At 55.8% G+C, this 21,827-nt stretch overlaps 1 protein-coding gene across 1 annotated transcript; it reads left to right on the plus strand.

Annotated features, from left to right (window-relative positions):
- The first annotated feature begins 358 nt into the window (after positions 1-358).
- MTHFD2 (methylenetetrahydrofolate dehydrogenase (NADP+ dependent) 2, methenyltetrahydrofolate cyclohydrolase) lies at positions 359-21,132 on the plus strand. The gene is made up of 8 exons (XM_059730565.1): positions 359-495; positions 3,590-3,774; positions 4,714-4,836; positions 5,439-5,591; positions 5,716-5,823; positions 6,611-6,703; positions 19,359-19,484; positions 20,226-21,132. Exons 1-8 carry the CDS (start codon positions 389-391, stop codon positions 20,363-20,365), a joined length of 1,035 nt encoding a protein of 344 aa, XP_059586548.1. The 5' UTR covers positions 359-388; the 3' UTR covers positions 20,366-21,132.
- The last annotated feature ends 695 nt before the right edge of the window (positions 21,133-21,827 follow it).

Here is a 21,827-nt window from a genome sequence, read left to right on the forward strand (position 1 = left end):
GCCCCGCCCCTCGCACCAATCCGCGGTCCGCACGGCGGCCTGGTCCCGCCCTCCCCTGCCAGCGGCCAATTGTTCCCGCGGATCCTACGGCCCCAGTGGCGAGCCGCTCTGCCGCACGCCTCTCCCGCCCCCTTGAGAGGATCCACCAACCTTCGACGCCCGTCTCCGGTTCTGCTTTCCGTCTCAGCCAATCGCGGGAGCTCCCTGCCCGGGTCGGCTTCCCTCCCTTGTGACGTCCCTCCCAGCGTAGGCCAATCGGAGCCTGGCCGGCGCCGCGCGTATCGCCCGCCTCCAGCCAATGGCGTGGCTCCGGGTGCGGGGGGCGGAGCCGGGATCCCTATATTAGGGCAGGGTCCGGCGAGGTGCGGTCCCCACCACCCCCAGCACCATGGCAACCGCGCTGGGTCCGCTTTTTCTCCAACCGCCGCTGCTGCGCGCTCTGGCGCGGCTCGGCCGAGACCCGCGAGCCCGGCGCCTGCACCTCAGCGCGCCCAGGTAGGGGCCGGCCTCATGCCGTCATTGGGGGGGTATCCCTATGATGCGGAATGACTGCCTGACGTCATAAGGGCTGTGTTGCCGCGGGGCAGCCCCCCGGGCGGGGGCGGCGGGGTCTGAGCCCGCGGGGGGTGGCGTAGGGATCGATGTTGCCTGACGTCACATGGGTCCCCAGGGGCCGCCTGGCCGGAGCGGCTGTCGCACGTCCCGGGCCCGCCTGGGTGGGGGAGCTGTGGAGTGACGTCTCCTGACGTCATGGGGACCCCGGGCGAGGCAGCCCCGCGGTCCGGCTGCGCTGCCCTCGGCTGCCCCGGCCCGGCCTGGCCCGGTGCCGCAGGGCGGGGGAGCCCCTGGCGGCCGCCGCGAGCGCTGCAGGCTGATGAAATCCGGCTCCCGCCTTGCACGAGGGGCCGCGGTCCTGTGCGAGCGCCTCCCCTCCCCACCCGGGCCCGGCTCCTGCCCCTACCGGTGCCGGCATGCCCCTATCGAGGGGCTGGCAAGGGCTGTGCGTGTAAAGGACGGCTCTCTCTTCCCCGGGGTCTGCTCTCTGCGCCTGTGCAGACACCCTCGGTGACTTCCTGCTCCCCCGAGCTGGACTTGGTTCCTCTCGTCTCTTTCCTGCTGCTTCTGCTCTCCCTCTGCTGAGCTCTTGCACCGCTCAGGAGCACGATGCTGAGGCAGATGCATCCGTCTGCAGGGCAGAGCGGCGGTGCCGTGGGGCTGTGGTGTCCTGCCCGCACTTCAGCTCTGTGCCCAGGCTGTAGCGGGTAGCTGAGGACTGGGTGCGAACCAGGCTGCCCCAAGTGCTGGGGGACTGGGAGCTCAGTAGCACCTGGCGTCGCGCACCCTCCATCTCTGCCCTCATTCCCCTGCCTGCCCTTCCCATCTTGTTTGGCCCTGTGTCTAGTTCAGGGTTATGTAAGGAGGAGGTACTGCCAATGTCCTGCCTTGGTGCCTGCCTGGACAGACAGCAGAGGCTGGGACAGACTCCTCCATTCCCTTGAAGCGTGCCCATACGAGGAGCTCCTGCTCCCAGGACGCCTTTGGGCGCTTCCAGGCAGCCGCACGTGACGCTTGGCTCGGCTCGGTGGGTCCCTCTGACGGTGTGCCAGGACCTGCACTGTGTCCTTGGGAAGGGAGGTTGCAATGACCACATGTTTCGGGGCTCTCTGCAGTGCCTCTTGTTTGGGAATGCCTGCCTTGGACTGCTTGCCCAGGCAAAAATTGTTCTGGGTAAATGGAAACCTCCTTGTGTTACTTGGGAGGTTTTGTGCTGGAGACATGAGGAGGGACTTTGTATAACCCCACCTGTCTTGGCCAAGAGCGCGTGACTGGCACTGCATGTCCAGATGTTCCTGTCCTTATGCTGGCTCACAACGCAAGGAAATGATCTGGAGACTTGCCTGCTGGCAGTGCTGGACTCCCATTCTGTTTCCTGACACCTCTGCAGAAAGAAACGAGTTCAAATGTTAGGGAGGTTGGGCCACAGAATGAGACGGTCTTAGCTTTCCTCCCATGGCAGGCCTTGGGGATGTGACAAGGGACTTTGGCTCCAGGGAAGCCAACTGCTGGGGTATGGGCAGACCCCTGACAGAGCTCCTCAGTCCTCTTAAGTTTCCGTGGAGTGGGGAAGGCTGCATTTGTTTTACCCGACTGCAGCAGATGCTACTGGACTGTGGACTCTGCCACTCATGTTGCTCCAAGGCAGCTGTTTGTGACCCAGTGGCCTTGCCGGGCCATAGCCTATTTATAACTGTTAGACACTTGGGATGCATATCCTGCTGAGCTCCATGAGCATTGCTTAAATGTGCTGGCCAAGAGCTTGGTTGTGGAAGGGCCGAGTGTCTGGGATTTTCTCCCACCTGTCTGGAGACGCAGCCTTTTGCCCCACAGGCCTGGTCCAGCCATGGGACAAAAGTGACAAATGAAGTCCTCCACCCTAAACGTTGCATTCATGATAGTGTTGTCCATCAAGAGGTTATTGCTAACTAGCAAGCCTGGCATGACAGCTGCCTGTAGCAATGGTCTTTGTCTCTGTCAGCCTTCTTATGAGCTTAACCTTTTTTTGGCCAGGGCTGAATTCACTTGCTGGATACGGTCTCTGTGTCTCTTTCTTACTGATGCTGTACTTTGACATGTTTGAGGTTGCTGCCAGCAAAGCTGGAACAGAGCTGTTTGGTTAGCATGCTTTGGCAGCTGCTTGGCTTCTCCAGCCGGCTGTCTTTCTAGGACCTTTCCTTACTGTAATCCTAGCCGGTCCTCGGAAGTCGTCCTCTGTGGGTGTGCGCTTCTGGTCCCAATTTAGATCTTGCACGGGGGCAGGGAGCTACTTTTGCTGTGGCTCAAGTGTCATGGGCTATCCAGCTTTTACTTTAGCTACCTTTGAGATGCTACTTGCTAGACAAAGCAGCCTGACTCTTGGACCTCTGCCAGTGACCCAGGTACAGCATTTCCTTTGCTGTACCTGTATCCAGCATGGATACAGCCTGAGACTATTCATTGTTCTACTTTTTACATCAGTTAAATGCACTCACCTGACCTTGGTTGCCCTAAGCCTCTATTTATAATGCTGTGGCTGGCACACCCTGTTGCAAGGAGGTTCTGCCATGGGCATGTGGGAAGGCAGAGTCTTCATTTAACACCTTTTGTGTGCTAAGCAAAAATATTTGCCAGAGAGGCTTGACAGGCCTCTGTCTCTCTCCCAGAAAAAACCTGCCAATGGATCCAGGTTTTCCCAGTTCATGCATTGTGAGCAACATGCTACACCATGGTCTTTTCTTACCAGGCTGCCTATACACTCAGGACATTTGTTACAAATGAATGTCCTGTTTTGGGGCAAGCCTCACAACTGGGTATATCACTGGGCCCACCTGCTTCTCTTGGAGGCAGCCTGGCCTCTGCCTTGTATGCTGCTCTTGGTGAGACGGCTGCAGCACTAGTCATGGGTTCTTATTAAAGTGGTCTTTGCCATGACCAGCCTTGCCTGCACTCCTGTGCCTCAGAAGTGTTTATGCGAGGCTGGGGGTAGGGAAGGGTGACAGAGGCTAGTGCGAGTTCCTGCTTTCCGCACCTGAGGTAATGGTTTCTGTTGCAGAAATGATGCAGTTGTGATTTCGGGAAGGAAATTGGCACGGCAGATCAGACAAGAAGCCCGACACGAGGTTGAACAGTGGGTGGCTGCTGGGAACAAGAGGCCCCATCTCAGCGTGGTTCTGGTGGGTGAGAACCCTGCCAGTCACTCCTATGTCCTCAACAAAACCAAGGCCGCTGCTGATGTTGGTATGTTCTTGCGCTCTTTCAATGTTGGCCTCCCTACTTCCAGATTGGTTCTAGAGCTGCATCACTTTCAGCTTTGCTCTCCAGGGGACTTGTATCAGTCCAGGGCAACATGTGTCCATTTTTGCCCACTGCTGGGATTTAGTCCTCCAGGTCTGGAAGGTGGTGCTCCACCTGAATCTAAGCTGTAGGTGATGGTGGCCCATTGTGCTCTGAGACAATGGCTCTGCTGTTTCTTTCTGTGCATCACAGGGAATTCTTAATACAAACTCCCAGGGCTGTTTGCTGCTTCCTGCAGCTGTGGCTTGGCCAAGGGTCTCGCCCCTCAGGTGCAGGGGCTGGTTTAGCTTTGTCCTTCTCAGACTTTTACTGTGGTCTGTACTCTTGCAGGTACTTCTGCATTGTCCCCTAGCCAAAGCCACCAGCACCAGTCACTAAACAGCCCTTCTCCTTCCTGGTTGAGTGGGTGCTGGGTTGCTCAATGGAATCTGCTGGGAGGGGAAGCCACACTACTTGACTGCTTGTTTGTGGCTTTTGCGTTTCCAATGCCACTCGGAGGTGGCCCACATGAGTGTGGCTGCTTTGAGCGCTTATTCCATGCTGCCTCAGTACTCTGGGTTTGGGGGTGCTTGCAGGCCCCAAGGTGTTCTTTGGTGCTTACCTCAGTGGCAGCCGTGCTTGCATGTTTCTCCCCCCAGCTGGATTAAGGGTTAGGATAGGCTTTGGCTCCAACGGGTGCTGTTTCAGTGGAGGCCTGCCATCCACGTTGAGTCTCCTTCAAGGGATGGGAGAGGCTGACTTTGCAGCCTTTGGACTTCCACAACAGTTGGTCCTCAGGAGGGGTTTTCTGTGCAGATGCCCAAAAATTGGGGAATATTTACATCCAGCCAGGGTGTGCATGTGACCTGCCACCCTGATGCAGGGCTCTCTATTCCTCTGCAGGAATCAGCAGCGAAACCATCCTGCGGCCAGCCTCTGTCACCGAGGAGGAGCTACTTGACTTAATTGTGAAGCTGAATGACGACACCAATGTGGATGGCCTGCTGGTGCAGCTTCCCTTGCCTGGTGGGTTGGGGCTACACGCTAGGGGGTTCTCACTAGTCAGACCTTTTTGGAGAGGACTTCCACTGAGAGGACAGGGTCACAGTGCAGTGAAGCATGGTCCTGAGGAGATGACCTTCTACCCCGATGCTGTTTCTACATGGGTAGAGGCAACTATCTTGACCCACAGGCACCTCCCACCCTGGTGGAGGAAAGGCTACCGCCCTGCCTGGGCAGTTGCTGGTATTGGCATTTTATGGGCCTCTGTATCAGTTGCTTATACCTTCCCCCATGTATTGCCCATCTCCGGGAGTCTGACACCTTTGCATGGTGCCAGCCTGCCTGTGTTTTCTCTTTGGCCTTAAATACCCTTTTTTTGGCAAGGGATACACTTTTTTTTTTTTGTAACCCTCTGGACAGAATTGACTACCTGTAGTCGGAGGCAGAGTGGCATCTTTTTACACCCTTTCAAGTAGAGGAGGAAGCCACTTGATTTCTGTAACCTTCAGCTTTCTCATCCTGATGATCTGTGCTGAGACCTAGCACGCATGTTGGAGATCAGCCTTCAGTGGTTTCATTTTGTCTGGCTAAATGGCCTTGAGGGCTAACGCTGTTCTTCTTTCCAGAGCATATTGATGAGCGCAAGATCTGCAATGCTGTGACACCGGATAAAGATGTGGATGGCTTCCATGTGATAAACGTGGGACGCATGTGCCTGGACCAGTATACCATGCTGCCAGCCACCCCATGGGGGGTGTGGGAAATCATCAAGAGAACTGGTAGGAGCCATAGAGCCAGCCTTGCTGTTCATCTCTGCACTTTTACCACAAAGGGCTTAGTTTTGCCTTCAACTGGATGTGGCTTTTTTTTCTCCTCTCCCTCTTTCCCCACCCCATGCTTCAGGGATCCCGACCCTTGGGAAGAACGTCGTTGTGGCTGGCAGATCCAAGAATGTGGGCATGCCAATAGCCATGCTGCTGCACACAGACGGCCGACATGAGCGCCCTGGAGGTAACGACACAGGCTTGGAAGAGCGGTTGCCTGAGGTCTGTCATTTGGCTGGGAGATTGCCCTTGCAGCTGAATTGTAACAGGGTCACAGAATTTGTAGGCAAGCAGGGCTGGAAGGGACTTTGAGCCATTGTCTCATCTAGCTCCCTGCCCAGGGTGGGATAGTCCCTGGCAGAACCACCCCAGCCAAGTGTCTATCCAGCTGGCTTGGGCAAACTTCCTGGGAGAGAGAATTCGGGCCTTGCAGGCAGCTGCACCACTACTAGACCATCCTCAGTCAGAAGCTGCCTTTTAATGCTCATGATGAGCATTTGGTGCTCATGGGCTGAGGCAGCATGCTGGAACACGGGCTGTCACTGCTTATAGCACGGGTGGGCAATTATTTCAGGCGAAGGGCTGCTTACTGAGTTTTGGCGAGCCATTGAGGGCCGCATGACAGGCAGCCCAGGGCAGATCGATATTAATTTTCTAAATTTTTTTTTTTTAGGGGCCCTGCGGGCTGGATAGAATGGCCTAGTGGGCTGCATTTTGCCCACCCCTGGCTTATGGCCTAAGGAACCAGGGCCTACACCTGGGAGGGGGTATGACACGGGTGCAAATCTGTTACCCATGCAACACAACTAGGAGTGCGTCCAGGCAGGGCTGTGTTCTTGCTATCGGCGGTCAGTACATTGCCTGTACCCAGCTTATTTTGAGTCCACTCCTCATCTCTGCCTGGGTGGGGCTGATAGATGCATGTGGAGTGGGCTGCTGATGTACATTGAAGCTCACTGGGCCGTATTTTGCAGGGGATGCGACGGTCACAATATCGCACCGCTACACGCCTAAGGAGCAACTCAAGCAGCACACGATTCTGGCAGACATAGTGGTGGCAGCTGCAGGTAAGGCTGGCCGGAACAGACTTGGTTCAAAACTCGAGATACTAAGGAGAAACGGAGGGGGGGTGCTCTTGAGGCTTGGTGTAACACTTGTGCTTTATGTAAGAAGGGCTGTTGGGAAGTTCTGTAGGAATGAGGCCCTCTGTGATCCCAGCCTGCCAGAACCCTTAGGCCATGCATTCCCACAAGCCCCTAGTGTCTGCAAGAAGGAGTTGCAGTTCCTTGGACCCCTGTTGCTCTCCCCTGTAACCCAGCTCTTGCAGTTGGCATGAGTGAGTTCTGAGACAAGTGTGGAAGCAGCCTCTACCTGAAGTGCTGCATCTGGGCAAAAAGAACCACCAACACACTTGCAGGCTGGGGGATGACCTGCTCAGCAGCCCAGAGTCATAGTTGACTCCAAGATGAATGTGAGTCGTCAATGAGACAAAGTGATCAACAAGGATAATTGCACTTTATCATGCGTTAGCAGATGCATGATTTAACAGGTCCAGGGAGGCGATGCTTCCCCTCTGTGGCACTGGTCAGGCCACAGCTAGAGTACCGCATCCAGTTCTGGGCGCCACACTTCAAAAGGGTTGCTGAGAATCTTGAGAAGGTTCAGAGGAGAGCTGCTTGTATAGTCAGGCCTGCAGGCAGGGTCCTACAAGGGGAGACTGAGGGACCTAGATCTTTTCAGCTTTTGAAAGAAAAGGCTGAGAAGTGATCTTGTGACTGTGTCTGTAAATTCAGCAGGGAATAGGGGGTGCCCCAGTAAATAGAGCAACTAGGAACAATGGCCACAAATTGACGGAGAGTAGGCTTGGGTGTAGGGCTAATGCCTTTACTTTTTTGCAGTAAAGGTTGCCAGAATCTGGAAAGGGCTCCAAGGGAGGTGGTGCTCTCCCCTACCCTGGGGGTCTTCAAGAGGAGACTGGACAAGCACCTACCTGGGGTCATCTGACCGCAGCTCTCTTTCTTCCCCAGGGAAGGGGGTCAGACTCTGACTTTACTGAGGTCCCTTCCAACACTAACATCTATGAATAAATGACTTGTCTATTCCCTGATGCACCAAGCCCTGACTCAAAGGGAGGCCCTAGTGGGACACTCCCATTATAGAGATGCCAATAAACAAATGGCAAGAATGGAGGTCAGCTGACCTGAAGCAAGTGGGTTCTTGCTCATGGCACCTTGGCCTAGCTTCCTGATGGATCACTGGGATCCTCTTAACTAGAACATAGATTCATAGATGTTAGGGTCGGAAGGGACCTCAATAGATCATTGAGTCCGACCCCCTGCATAGGCAGGAAAGAGTGCTGGGTCTAGGTGACCCCAGCTAGATACTTGTCTAACCTCCTCTTGAAGATCCCTAGGGTAGGGGAGAGCACCACCTCCCTTGGGAGCCCGTTCCAGACCTTGGCCACTTGAACTGTGAAGAAGTTCTTCCTAATGTCCAATCTAAATCTGCTCTCTGCTAGCTTGTGGCCATTGTTTCTTGTAACCCCCGGGGGCGCCTTGGTGAATAAATCCTCACCAATTCCCTTCTGTGCCCCCGTGATGAACTTATAGGCAGCCACAAGGTCGCCTCTCAACCTTCTCTTGTGGAGGCTGAAAAGATCCAGTTTCTCTAGTCTCTCCTTGTAGGGCTTGGTCTGCAGGCCCTTAACCATACGAGTGGCCCTTCTCTGGACCCTCTCCAGGTTATCCGCATCCTTCTTGAAGTGTGGCGCCCAGAATTGCACGCAGTACTCCAACTGCGGTCTGACCAGCGCCCTATAGAGGGGAAGTATTACCTCCCTGGACCTATTTGTCATGCATCTGCTGATGCACGATAAAGTGCCATTGGCTTTTCTGATGGCTTCATCACACTGCCGGCTCATGTTCATCTTGGAGTCCACTAGGACTCCAAGATCCCTTTCCACCTCTGTGCCACCTAGCAGGTCATTCCCTAGGCTGTAGGTGTGCTGGACATTCTTCCTCCCTAGGTGCAGCACTTTGCATTTCTCCTTGTTGAACTGCATCCTGTTGTTTTCTGCCCACTTGTCCAACCTATCCAGGTCTGCCTGCAGCTGTTCCCTGCCCTCCGGCGTGTCCACTTCTCCCCATAGCTTTGTGCCATCTGCAAACTTGGACAGAGTACATTTGACTCCCTCATCCAAGTCGCTGATGAAGACATTTAAAGAATATCGGTCCAAGGACCGAGCCCTGCGGGACCCCACTGCCCACACCCTTCCAGGTCGAGACTGACCCATCCACCACGACTCTCTGGGTGCAGTCCTCTAGCCAATTCGCCACCCACCGGCCTGTGTAATCATCCACATCACAGCCTCTTAACTTGTTCACCAGTATGGGGTGGGATACCGTATCGAAGGCCTTCCTGAAGTCTAAGTATACGACATCCACCCCTCCTCCTGTGTCCAGGCGTTTTGTAACCTGGTCATAGAAAGAGACTAGATTGGTCAGGCACGATCTGCCTGCCACAAACCCGTGCTGGTTTCCCCTTGGCATAATTTGCCCTGCCGGGCTCTCACAAATGTGAGCCTTGATAATTTTTTCAAAGACTTTACCAAGGATGGAGGTGAGACTGACTGGCCTATAGTTGTCCGGGTCCTCCTTCCTCCCCTTTTTGAAAATGGGGACCACGTTAGCCCTTTTCCAGTCCTCCGGGACTTGGCCCGTGTGCCACGAGCATTCGAATATTCCTGCCAGTGGCTGTGCAATGACGTCGGCCAGTGCCTTTAGCACCCTCGGATGGAGCTCATCTGGGCCTGCCAACTTAAAGGCATCCAGTTCCTCCAAGTGACTCTGCATCACCTCAGGATCTACGTATGGAAGTCTGGCGCCTTGCTGCTGCCTCTCTACAACCCCAGCGAGAGACTTGTCGTGCCCCTCGCTTAGGAACACTGAGGCAAAGAACTCGTTGAGCAGTTCAGCCTTGTCCCCCCTGTCTGTCACCAATTGTTTCTGCCCATTTAGCAGGGGTCCTATTCCTCCCTGGGCCTTCCTTTTACTCCCAATATATCTAAAAAACAATTTCTTGTTGTCTTTTACTTGGGTTGCCATCCTCAGCTCCATGGTAGCTTTGGCCCGCCTAACTGGCTCCCTACAAGCACGAGCAGAGGAGGTATATTCATCTTTAGTGATCTCACCCTGTTTCCACTTTTTATGTGCTCCCCTTTTGGCCCTTAGGCTGACCTGGATTTCTCTGGTCAGCCAGGAAAGCCTCCTGGCCCCTTTCCCTTTTTTGCCTCGCTCAAGGATCGTCTTGCTTTGTGCCCGAAGGATCGTTTCCTTAGGGCACAGCCACCCTTCTTGGGCTCCCATCCCTTCAAAACTCCTACTCTGCAGTGCGTCCTTGACTAATCGCCTGAGTGCATTGAGATCAGCTTTCCTAAAGTCTAGCACTTTCACCCTACTAGTTACCTTACCCACTCGATGTCTTACGTTGAATTCTATTATTAGGTGGTCACTGCAACATGTAGCTGCTTGTGTTGCCATGTTAGGGTCCTGCACTGCATTGCATGGTGCCTTCTAGTTGGATGGTAGGCCTTTATGTTGCCTTGTGTTCTGCTGGGTTTTCTCTGTGGAGCTTGGATGATGCTTCATGGGCCTATGGAGATGCAAGTGTTAGTTAACCCTGGAGGCTGTCAGCAGACCCTTAGCTACAATGTCTGGGAACTTTAGGACTGGCAGGAAGGAGGAGAGGGTGGGGGTGGGTGCAGACTTTGCAATAGATAGAGTAGGATGCCCCAGAAGGGGAAAAAGGGCGATGCATGAGGGAGGTGCTGGTGCTGGGGGTAGAGCCATGCAGTGTGCGGTAAATGTAGGGTGGTGGCACTTACTAGTGAGGCCTTATTGCTGCCTTGGCCCTTTGCCCTACAAACCTGGAACCAATAGACAATCAGTGGCAGCAGTACTGAGGCTGCACTGTGATCCCTCCAGCAGCCGCGGAGCCCCCCGCTGACCCCCAGCACAGCCGGGGTAAGCGGGGCCCGTGGAGAGAGGGGGCTAACCCCTTGTGTGTGTGTGTGTGTGTGTGTGTGTGTGTGTGTGTGTGTGTGTGTGTGTGTGTGTGTGGGGGAGGCGGCGGCGGCTGAGTGGAGCCGGGTCGGGTCAAGCCCTGCCCAGGCCCCTACTTGGCCCAGCCCCCCAGGGAGAGAGAGGGAGGAGGGGGGGTACTCACCAGCCCCCCTCCAGTAAGGCAGGGTCCCCCAAATCCCAGGCAGGGCCCCCTTGTTGCCCTAGGAGCAGCTTCCTCGACGGCAGGCCCACTGCGCATGCACGCAGTTTAAAAGGGCCTGCCAACCGGGGAAAAAGCGCAGTTAGACACGGGAGCGGCAAGAGACGCGCGGGTGAAAGCTCGCTGCGCCCCCGCTCCCCCAAAGCCCCCCAGAAACCCTCCAGCAGCCGCGGAGCCCCCCGCTGACCCCAGCACAGCTGGGGTAAGTGGGGCCTGTGGAGAGAGGGGGGCTAACCCGTGTGTGTGTGTGTGTGTGTGTGTGTGTGTGTGTGTGTGTGTGTGAGGCGGCGGCTGAGTGGAGCTGGGCCGGGTCAAGCCCCGCCCAGGCCCCTACTTCGCCCAGCCCCCCAGGGAGCCACACGACCGGAGCCGCACGAACAGGCGCGCTTCTCTGCCGGCGTGTGAGTTAGTGCGGGAGTGCCCAAGACCCTGCCTGCGCACCCCCCGGGGTAGACAGCCCCAGCCGTAGCCAGCCTACCAGAGGCATGACACGGATGGGCACGCGCCGCACCCCGAGGGTCCCCTCGGGCTCCGCGGCCCCCCCCTCTGGCACCTCAGAGACAGCCACCCAGACGGAGCCCCTGGTCCCGGGCTCCATGCAGACGGAGCCCCTGGCTCTCGGCTGCGGGGGCTGCCTGTCCCTTTTTCAGGCTCTGGGGCCTGGGAGCATGGCGACCTCCCCTTGCGGGGTCTGCTCCCTTTTGGGGTCTCTGGTGCGCCAGCTGGAGGAGCTCCAGGCCACAGGCCAGAGACTGCGTGCCATCAGGGACTGCGAGCAGGAGATAGACTCCTACTGCCAGGCCCTTCTCCCCCGGGAGGCAGAGGGTAGATCACAGTCTCCCTCCAGGCCAGAAGAGGACTCTGGGACCTCCTGCTGCGTCCAGCCAGGGGCATGGACCAAGGTGGTCAAGGGCCCTAAGGCCTGCCGCACCAAGGCCCCTCCCCCGCCAGAGCTGAGCAACAGGGACGCACCTCTTGCTGCCCCAGCAGAGCCTGCTGAGTTGCCAGCCCCCACAGGCAACATGGGCCTAACTGCAGCTCCCGCCCCTGCTCTCCCCAAGACAAAAAGTAAGGTGTTTGTTGTGGGAGACTCCCTCCTGAGGGGGACGGAGGGGCCAATCTGCCACCCGGACCCCTTAGCCCGGCAAGTCTGCTGCTTCCCAGGGGCCCGCATCCGGGACATTGCGGAGAGGATCCCCAAGCTCCTCAAACCCACAGACCGCTATCCCATGCTCCTTATTCATGTGGGCACCAATGACACGGCTCGGAGCACTCCCAGCCAGGTCATGAGGCGCTACAGGGATTTGGGAGCGGGGCTTAAGGGTCTGGGGGCACAGGTGGTGTTCTCGTCGATCCTCCCAGTCTCAGGCTATGGGCTCAGAAGGGACAGGAGGATCTATGTGGTCAACCAAAGACTGCGGCGCTGGTGTCGTCAGGAAGGCTTTGGCTTTCATGACCACAGCCCGCTCTTTGGCGAGAGAGGCAGCAAGCTGCTGGGAAGAGATGGTCTCCACCTCTCTCCCCTAGGGAGGAGGCTCTTCTCAGCCAGACTGGCTGACCTGCTCCACCGGGCTTTAAACTAAGCCCGTTGGGGGACGGGGGGACTACCGCCACTGCTGGCCCGCTGAGCAATCCTTGCAAAGCCAGCGGATCATGGCACTCAAGGGAGCCCACCCCAGCCCTGGTAAAATCTGTGGGCAAGGAAGGAGCCCCCCAGGGGGCACTTGCCTGCCTGTACACAAATGCCAGGAGCCTGGGGAATAAGCAGGAGGAACTCATTCTCCTGCTCAGTGCAAACAATTATGATGTCATAGGGATCACGGAGACCTGGTGGGACTCCACCCATGACTGGACCACGGGGATAGATGGCTATACCCTGTACAGAAGGGATCGTGTAGAGAAAAGGGGCGGGGGTGTAGCTCTCTGTTAAGGAAAGCTACGTGTCCCTGCAAGCCGATATTGGCGACCAGGGTGGACAGCTGGAGACCCTCTGGGTTAAAATCCGTGGGGAACACGGCACAGGGGACACAATGGGTGGGAGGTCTGTAATAGACTCCCACCAAAGTCCTGAGCTTGACCAGGAGTTTGCCCGGGAACTGGCTGAGGCAGCTTGCTCTAGGACCATGGTTGTCATGGGTGACTTCAATTACCCAGACATCTCGTGGGAGGATCGCTCGGCAAAATCTGAGCAGTCGCAGAGCTTCCTCTCGTGTGTGGATGACCTCTACCTGACTCAAGAAGTCTATGGGCCAACGAGAGGCAAAGCACTGCTCGACCTGGTGCTGGCTACGGGGGATGACCTAGTCAGCGACCTAGTGATGGATGGGAAGCTGGGCGACAGCGACCACGAGCTGATCAGCTTCACCATCTGCTGAAAAGCTGGCAAGTCAGTCAGCAACACGCAAGTCCTTGACTTCAGGAAAGCCGACTTTGACAAGCTCAGGAGGCTTGTCAGTGAGGCCCTAAGGGACTGTGACCACAGGGAGAGGGGAGTTCAAGAAGAGTGGTTGCTCCTCAAGGGAGCGATCCTCAGTGCACAAACTAAGTCTATTCCATCTCGGAGGAAAGGCAGCAAGAGGGCACAGCAGCCCCCCTGGCTCTCCAGGGACCTAGCAGACCTCCTGAGGCTAAAAAGAAAGGCCTACAAAGGATGGAGGATGGGAGTCGCCTCCAAGGAGGATTATTCTGCACTGGTCCGGTCCTGTAGGGAGCTGACCAGGAAAGCCAAGGCTGCAACGGAACTCCAGCTAGCTTTGAGCATCAAGGACAATAAAAAGTCCTTTTTCAGATACGTGGGGAGCCGGAGGAAAAGCAGGGGCAACATTGGACCCCTGCTGAACCAGATGGGGCAACTGACAACTGACGCTCAGGAAAAAGCCAACTTATTAAATAGGTACTTTGCGTCGGTCTTTCATCAGCCCCATGGGACGCCCGTGCCCGCTACAGGGCCGGGAAGTCCGGGTGAGGGTGATCCCCTGCCCTCCATTAATGCTGACTTTGTGAAGGAACATCTTGAGAAGCTGGATACCTTCAAGTCAGCTGGCCCTGACAATCTTCACCCCAGGGTACTCAAGGAGCTGGCGAGCATCATAGCTCAGCCTCTAGCGCGGATCTTTGAAAACTCTTGGTGCTCTGGTGTAGTGCCCGAAGACTGGAAGAAGGCCAATGTGGTGCCTATCTTCAAGAAAGGGAGGAAAGTGGATCTGGCTAACTATAGGCCCATCAGCCTGACTTCTATCCCGGGGAAGATCTTAGAAAAGTTTATTAAAGAGGCCATCCTTAATGGACTGGCCAATGCCAACATCTTAAGGGATAGCCAGCACAGGTTTGCTGCGGGTAGGTCTTGCTTGACCAATCTCATTTCTTTCTACAACCAGGTGACCTATCACCTGGACAAGGGAGATGAGATTGATGTCGTATATCTTGACTTCAAAAAAAGCCTTCGATCTGGTGTCCCATGATCGCCTCCTGGAGAAACTGGCCAATTGTTGCCTTGGGTCCTCCACGATCCACTGGCTGGAAAATTGGTTCCGGGGTCGGACCCAGAGGGTAGTAATTGATGGAAGTCACTCATTGTGGTGTCCTGTGACCAGTGGGGTCCCCCAGGGCTCTGTCCTTGGACCCATACTGTTCAACATCTTCATTAATGATGTGGACACTGGAGTCAGAAGCGGACTGGCCAAGTTCGCCGATGACACCAAACTTTGGGGCAAAGCATCCGCACCAGAAGACAGGCAGATGATCCAGGCTGACCTGGACAGGCTCAGCAAGTGGGCGGACGAGAATCTGATGGTGTTCAACGCCGATAAATACAAGGTTCTCCACCTTGGGGGGGGGGGAAAAAACCCTGCAGCATCCTTATAGGCTCGGCAGTGCTATGTTGGCTAGCACGATGGAAGAAAGAGACTTGGGGGTCATCATTGACCACAAGATGAACATGAGCCTGTAATGCGATGCTGTGGCTAGTAAAGCGACCAAAACGCTGGCTTGCATCCATAGATGCTTCTCAAGCAAATCCCGGGATGTCATTCTCCCCCTGTACTCGGCCTTAGTGAGGCCGCAGCTGGAGTACTGCGTTCAGTTTTGGGCTCCACAATTCAAAAAGGATGTGGAGAAGCTTGAGAGAGTCCAGAGAAGAGCCACACACATGATCAGAGGTCAGGGAAGCAGACCCTATGATGACAGGCTGAGAGCCCTGGGGCTCTTTAGCCTGGAAAAGCGCAGGCTCAGGGGTGATCTGATGGCCACCTACAAGTTTATCAGGGGTGACCACCAGTATCTGGGGGAACGTTTGTTCACCAGAGCGCCCCAAGGGATGACGAGGTCGAATGGTCACAAACTTACTACAAGATCGTTTCAGGCTGGACATAAGGAAGAATTTCTTTACTGTCCGAGCCCCCAAGGTCTGGAACAGCCTGCCGCCGGAGGTTGTTCAAGCGCCTTCATTGAACACCTTCAAGATGAAACTGGATGCTTATCTTGCTGGGATCCTATGACCCCAGCTGACTTCCTGCCCTTTGGGCGGGGGGCTGGACTCGATCTTCCAAGGTCCCTTCCAGCCCTAATGTCTATGAAATCTATGAATCCATAGGGTGAGTCTTCCCAGGGAGACCCTCCCACCTTGGAGATCAGGAAGTGGTTTGTGGCAGAATGCCATCTCTGTCTCTCCCCAAACTCTGCTATCAGGCGGATGCTTATCTGACATTTGGTTACCATGGTCACTGCAGAGGGTAGACATCTCTGGCCCCGTTGGCTTTGGGTAACCTTGAGTTGTAACCTGAGCTGGATATGTTCCTGAGGGAGGGGGGAACCTGCTCCCTCTGCCTGCGGGACTGGCATCACATACCTGGGTGGGGGGCTTAAACTCCCTATTGTTCTAAGCAATGGGAAGGGGCTAGAAACCCAGCCAGTTTACCCAGCAACCAGTGATGCATTTCAAATTGGTTGGCTGGCAGCCAATGATTGCTGGCCTTCATTGGGTCAGGTAAATGAGGTCATAAGGGCTATATAAGTTAAGGACTGCTCAGGAGGCAGGGCAGCAGCCATGATGAGAATTCGGAGAGAAGCTGGACCATCTGAAACTCGCACTCTCTCTTGAAACTTATAGTCAATGAACTGCTTTCCTCCAGAGGAAACCTCCACCTGCCTCTGGATGATGTTTGTGATTTTAAGCTACTTGAGATCTAACTAGATATCTAGCTTGCAGTAACACAGATGGGTAGTCAAAGGCTACCACACTGCTGTTTGCTTGGAAAAGTATTTCTCTGATACTTATTTCTCTGATACTGCTAGTATTTCTGCTATAAGTATTTCTCCGATACTGCTCTACCCTGTATCCTATTCCAAACCTACTCCTTGTAACCCAGGGGTTGCCAACCTATGGCACATGTGCCAAAGCTGGCACGCAGCATGGTTTTGGTTGGCATGCAGACTGCTTCCAGCCCTGAGGGGTGGGAAGAGCCATGTCTGGGTCGAGCAGCACGTGGCTGCTTGAAAACACCCTTGTGCTGCTGCCGACCCCAGCTGGGTAAGAGCCCCTGGCCCCAGACTGAGCCCGGCACTACTATTGGCCCCGGCCCCAAACCTGTACTGCCAGAAGGCCCTAGCCCAGTGCTGCTGCTGGGCCAGGGCTGGGGCTCTAGACCTGCCCAGGCCCCGACACTGCTGACTGCCCCATCCCTGGTCATATGCTGCTGGCGGGTCTGGCCCCAGCCCTCGCCACCACTGCTGCCAGTCCCAGCCCAGTGCCGCTGCCAGGCCAGGGCTGTTGTCAGCACTGGGATGGGGCCGGGGCCCATGTAGGGGCTGGCCTCATCCTGGCGCTGCTGCTGAACCAGGTAGCGGCACTAAGCTGGAGCGGGTGACGGTGGTGCGGGCTGTGGACCTGCACAGGCCCCGACCATGAGCTACCGGTAAGCCTGGCCCTGGCCAGCACCACCGCCGCTGTCGCCTGCCCCAGCCTAGTGCTAGTACTAGGCTAGGGCTGTCGGCAGTGCCGGGCTGGGGCCGGGGTCCGGGCCTGGGCCCACACAGGGCTGGCGCCGTGGACCAACTCGGGCCCCAGGCCTGTCCCGGCGGTGCCAACCACCCTGGCAGTCGGTTGGGGCCAGGCCAGGCCCCAGCGGCAGGAGTGGTGCCAGCTGCTGGCAGGCCCAGCCTCAGCCCTCGCCACTGCTGCCGCTGGCCCTAGCACAGTGCTGTTGCTGGATCGGGGCCATTGGCAGTGTCAGGATGTGGCTGGGGCTCGTGTGGGGCCATGGACATGGACCTGCATGGGACCTGGCCCCATCCTGGCACTGCTGATGGCCCTGGCCCTGTGCAGGCCCAGCCCCAGCTGGCACCACCATCGCCATGGGCTCCAGCCCTGTATGGCCCTGGCCTCAGCCCCACCCCGGTGCTGCTGCTGGCCCCATGCCAGTGTTGCCAACAGTCCAGCTGCAGCCCCAGCCCCAGTGGGTGGTGGTGACACCTGCTGTCTTCCCAGAGCCCATGGCCAGGAGACTGCTGGGGCTGGGGCAGGGAGGCAGCAGCTGTTTGCAGCCTCCTGGCTGCAGCCAGCCCAGGTTTGAGGTAGCTGCTGGGAGCAGCCTGGGCTCCATGGCTATCTGGGAGGATAGAAGCTCTACTGGAAGCAGCTATCAGCCCGGGCTCCATGGCTATCAGCAACTCCCCAGAACCTGGGTTGGCTGCAGCCGGGAGGCTACAAACAGCTGCTGCCTCCTGGCCCTGGTCCCAGCTGCCTCCCAGCTCTAGATCCAGCTCTGGGGAGGCATTGGGTACCAGCTGTGCTCCCTGCTGTGCTGTCCTTGCCACTTTTGCAGAGCAGCATGTGAAACCCCACATGGCAGGGCACAGCAGGGGTGCAGAAAGCTGCCTGCTGCTCTGAGCTCCCTGCTGCCCTGGCCACACTTACCCTGCAGGTGGAGGCAGTAGAAGGGGCTCAACCCCATGCACTGTTCCTATGCACACAAGGGAAGTGCAACCTGGGCAGCATGGAGCTTGCAGCAGCAGGCAAGCTTTCCTGTGTGGCCTCTCCATACACTGCTACCCTGGGTCGCACGCTGCACTTGGGAGGGCCTAGGGGAGGGCAGCAGGGCCGGCAGTGCAGCATGTGCGAGGGCAGCAGGGCAGGGAGCATTGCTAGTATCTGCTGCCTCCCCAGAGCCCGCAGCCAGGTCTAGAGCTGGGAGGCTGCAGCTGGTCCAGGTTCTGGGTAGCTGCTGATAGCCACGGAGCCTGGGCTGGAGCAGGGGCTTTGGCTGGGGGGGGCAGGGGCATGAGCAGGGCTGGGGGGCAGAGGCTTTGGCTGGGAGGCAAGGGGCACAAGCAGGGCATCCTGCCATGTACCTCCTGCCCTTTGTTTTGTTTTTCTGGCATGCCAACACTCTGGCACCTTCCAAGGTAGGCATTGTAGGTTTTTTTTGGCACTCCAGGCAAAAAACATTGCATACCCCTGTTGTAACCAGTAAAGTTCTCCTTTGTACCTGATGTGGGATACTAATTGGGAGAGGACCTAGATTATGCCTTGGAGTCCCTTTGGTTTGCCTGACTAAGGAAGGCCACCATTTGTGCTTCAGACTGAGGGAAGCACCCCAAGTTCTAGCAGTGGGTCAAGTATCTTCAAGGACTACTAGGCCTGTGTTTTCCAGGGGGAACAGGGCCAAGATCAATTTGGACCCTGGGTGGTGGTGGCATTACCCCCAGGCTTGCAGGTGTGCTCCAGGAAGAGGGGGGTTGGCCAGACATGAGTTGCCCCCAAGGAGACACTCAGCCTGGAAGGTGATCGGGTGCAGTGAGGTGGGTGGCTCAATGCAGGAGCACCCCCTACTGGCCTGCCACAGTTTACCAGGGCAGGGGTCTGGTGGACCCGATAAGGGGGGGGGAGCCCTGTCACCTAGCACTTGCTCAGGATTTGAGCATTAGGCAACGGCAGACCCCACGTGCTTATGCTGCACTACTCATCTCCGAGTTGTCACTGGGAGGTGCCTTAGCGTTGCATGATTTTTCTTTTGCCAGGTGGCTTCCCCTGCCACTGCAGCATGGAGCCCTCCTTTGGGAGGACTGGTGAGGGGAACATGCCCTCTTGGATGGGGGCTGACCTACACGGCATGGCTCTTTTTTGGAACACACTTAGAATTACTACCTCCCCCAACAAAACACGTGCGTGCTTTTCATAAGGGCTTACCCGTACTGCTTGACAGTTGGCTACCGTGTTTATCCGTAGGATGAGTGGGACATCGCAGACTTGTGTCCAGAAGGAAACCAGACTTGCAGTTGTACTGAACAGAGGGTTGGGTGGCCCGAGGAGGACTTTTACCTGGGAGTTCTTTCCTTTCATGTTGGTGGGCGACACCATGCAGGGATATGTGATGCTAGGCAGAAAGGAGGCTTTGCTCTGACCTTCCCCCATTAAAATTGGTGCCTCGGTGTCTTGCCTTTCAGGGATTCCTAACTTGATTACGGCTGACATGATTAAAGAGGGAGCTGCTGTCATCGATGTTGGGATCAACAGAGTGCAGGATCCTGTTACGGCCAAACCCAAACTGGTGGGAGATGTGGATTTTGAAGGTATGCAGCTACTTTTCTGCATCTGCAGCCTTGTCAGCATTGCGTGTTTGGGGTGCTGTGACATGGAGAGAGAAACCCCAGTTGTGTGGCAGCTGATACAGGTGCTGACGCTGAGAAGTTCTCTCCCCTGTGCTGGCATTTGAGAGCGTTCCCTATTTGGGGACTCCTGCAGGGACTGGATTCCAGTCAGACAGCACGTGCTAGGCAGCAAGTAGCTCTAGAATAGCTGCCATGTCCAGAGAGGGGACCCTGCTCCTTTTATGGCAACTGCATACCCACTTCTGACTGGTCCCTCTAATGTGCACAGCCTGGGCCCTGCTCCACTCAGTGCATCTAGGAGTTTACTCTCCTTGCATTTGGGGTGCCACATGCTGTTGGTTGACTACACAGTGCTTGGTTATGTGGCCCCGGAGTCAGCCCTGACAGCATGAGATGGTAGGGATTAAACTCTGTCCTTCTCCTAGCTGCTTCTGAGGCCAGGCCTAGTGCTTCCAGATGGCTGTGGCTGGTGTTGAGTTACTCCCTAGTGACATGCAAACCTAATTATGGCAGAGGCCTGTTACAGGCTAATTCAGTTGGTTTAAATGCCACTCAAGGCTGCTATGCAAGGCCTCCTTTGGGGTGGCTATATTTGATTTGTCCTATTAATAGGTTACCAGTAGTCCTTCACAGGTGTTGACAGGAGCTTGGCAAACTTGGGGGATGTGCCAGTCCTAGATTCCACCCTTTCCTTCCTTGCAGGCGTGAGGAAGAAAGCCAGCTACATTACTCCAGTGCCCGGTGGTGTGGGACCCATGACTGTTGCCATGCTGATGAAGAACACCATCATTGCTGCTAAGAAACTGTTGAAGCCCAAAGAGCTGGAGACGTTAACGGTGTGACAGTGGGCTCCTCTGCTGATTTAGCTACATTCCAAATTGACTCCCCAAAACAGGCCGATCGACATGCAATATTTTTATTTATGATACAGCAGTGACCTTACACCTGGGAGGTCTCTAGCTATTGATTTGTGGGCAGAGCACTAGCAGGCAGGAACTTTCAGGATATTGATGCATGTGCTGCTCCAATGGTGCATAACGATTCCTAGCACAGCCGCATTTTTAACTGCACCTACTGCAAATTTGGCCTGTGGTGCAAAGCTCAAGTGACTTGGCTGCTAGGATGGGCCAGCTGCTAGCCAACCACATGGTGTGGACCATAGGCGAGTTGGGTGCCTTTGAAAGCCTGTGGTGGGATGTGGGCAGTTCCACAGAGCAACCAAGATGCTAAGAAGGGTTCCTAGGTGCTTGCTGGTGCTACAAATAGCCTGTTACGAGCAGTGGGCTCAGCCTCCTCTTGGACAGTGTCAACCCATACCGAGCTCACGACCTTTTTTCCCACAGATGTTATTTCAAAGCATTACTTGCTTGCAAAACCTCTGTCTTCTAATCAGCTGACATAGCTTGTCACCCTGGTCTCTCCTAGCTGGCAGGTAGGTGAGGAGGCAGTGCTGTGATGGTGCTTTCCCATTTTTGTTTACCTGTTGCAAAGCACAGAGGTGCTCACAGTGGCCTTGGCTGTGCCATGCTTTTCAGGATTACAGTGCGAGGCACAGAAATGGGTGGTGTTTACTCCAGGTTGACTCAAATTAAAGTTCTTGGAACAAAAATGACCTGTGTGGTACAATTACTTACCTTTCACCAAGGAGGGAGCGTCTGGTTCCTCTCCCTGCCATGTTGACACCTCACTGTCTGGTGTGACATCTATTCTCTTGGACTCCTGAGGATGGGGTCCTGTCGCACTTTGGGGAATGCTACACATTCTGCTTGACAACATGGTACAACCTGGCCTCCTTCAGGCATGGGTTTGGGCTGCAGCAGCTGTCTTAGAACTGGGTCCTGCAGCCCCTCATTTCCGTTTCTCTGGGCCTTACCTATACCTCTGTGCTTGTAGCCAATTTTAAAGTGGCAGGTGTCTCATACAGTACAACAGCTTATCTCCTTTACTGTCTTGCAGCCTCTGCCTCATGTAGGCTATGATGTGGATACAGGGTGGCAGTGTTTCTAAATACTCTCTATAGCAATGTGTTGGGTCCAAAAGAAACAACCTACCCTGGGAAGAGGCTAGACACTCCAACTCTGGTTTTTATGCAGCCAGAGGCCTTGAGGCTGCTGTCGGCAGCATGAGAGGCTGGCGGTGCCTTCAGCAGGGGAGCACTGGTCTTATGGCCAGCAGTTCAGTGTTGAACTCAGATGTGCATGATTACCATGGGGACAATGCTGTCATTGCCCTCATTACCCTTTTCCCATCAGACTTTAGAGTAAGCGCCCCTTTTCATCCCAGTAGATGTTCTGACTGGCATCT

The sequence above is a fragment of the Alligator mississippiensis genome, chromosome 7 (assembly GCF_030867095.1).
Source record: "Alligator mississippiensis isolate rAllMis1 chromosome 7, rAllMis1, whole genome shotgun sequence".
Lineage (NCBI taxonomy): Eukaryota > Metazoa > Chordata > Crocodylia > Alligatoridae > Alligator > Alligator mississippiensis.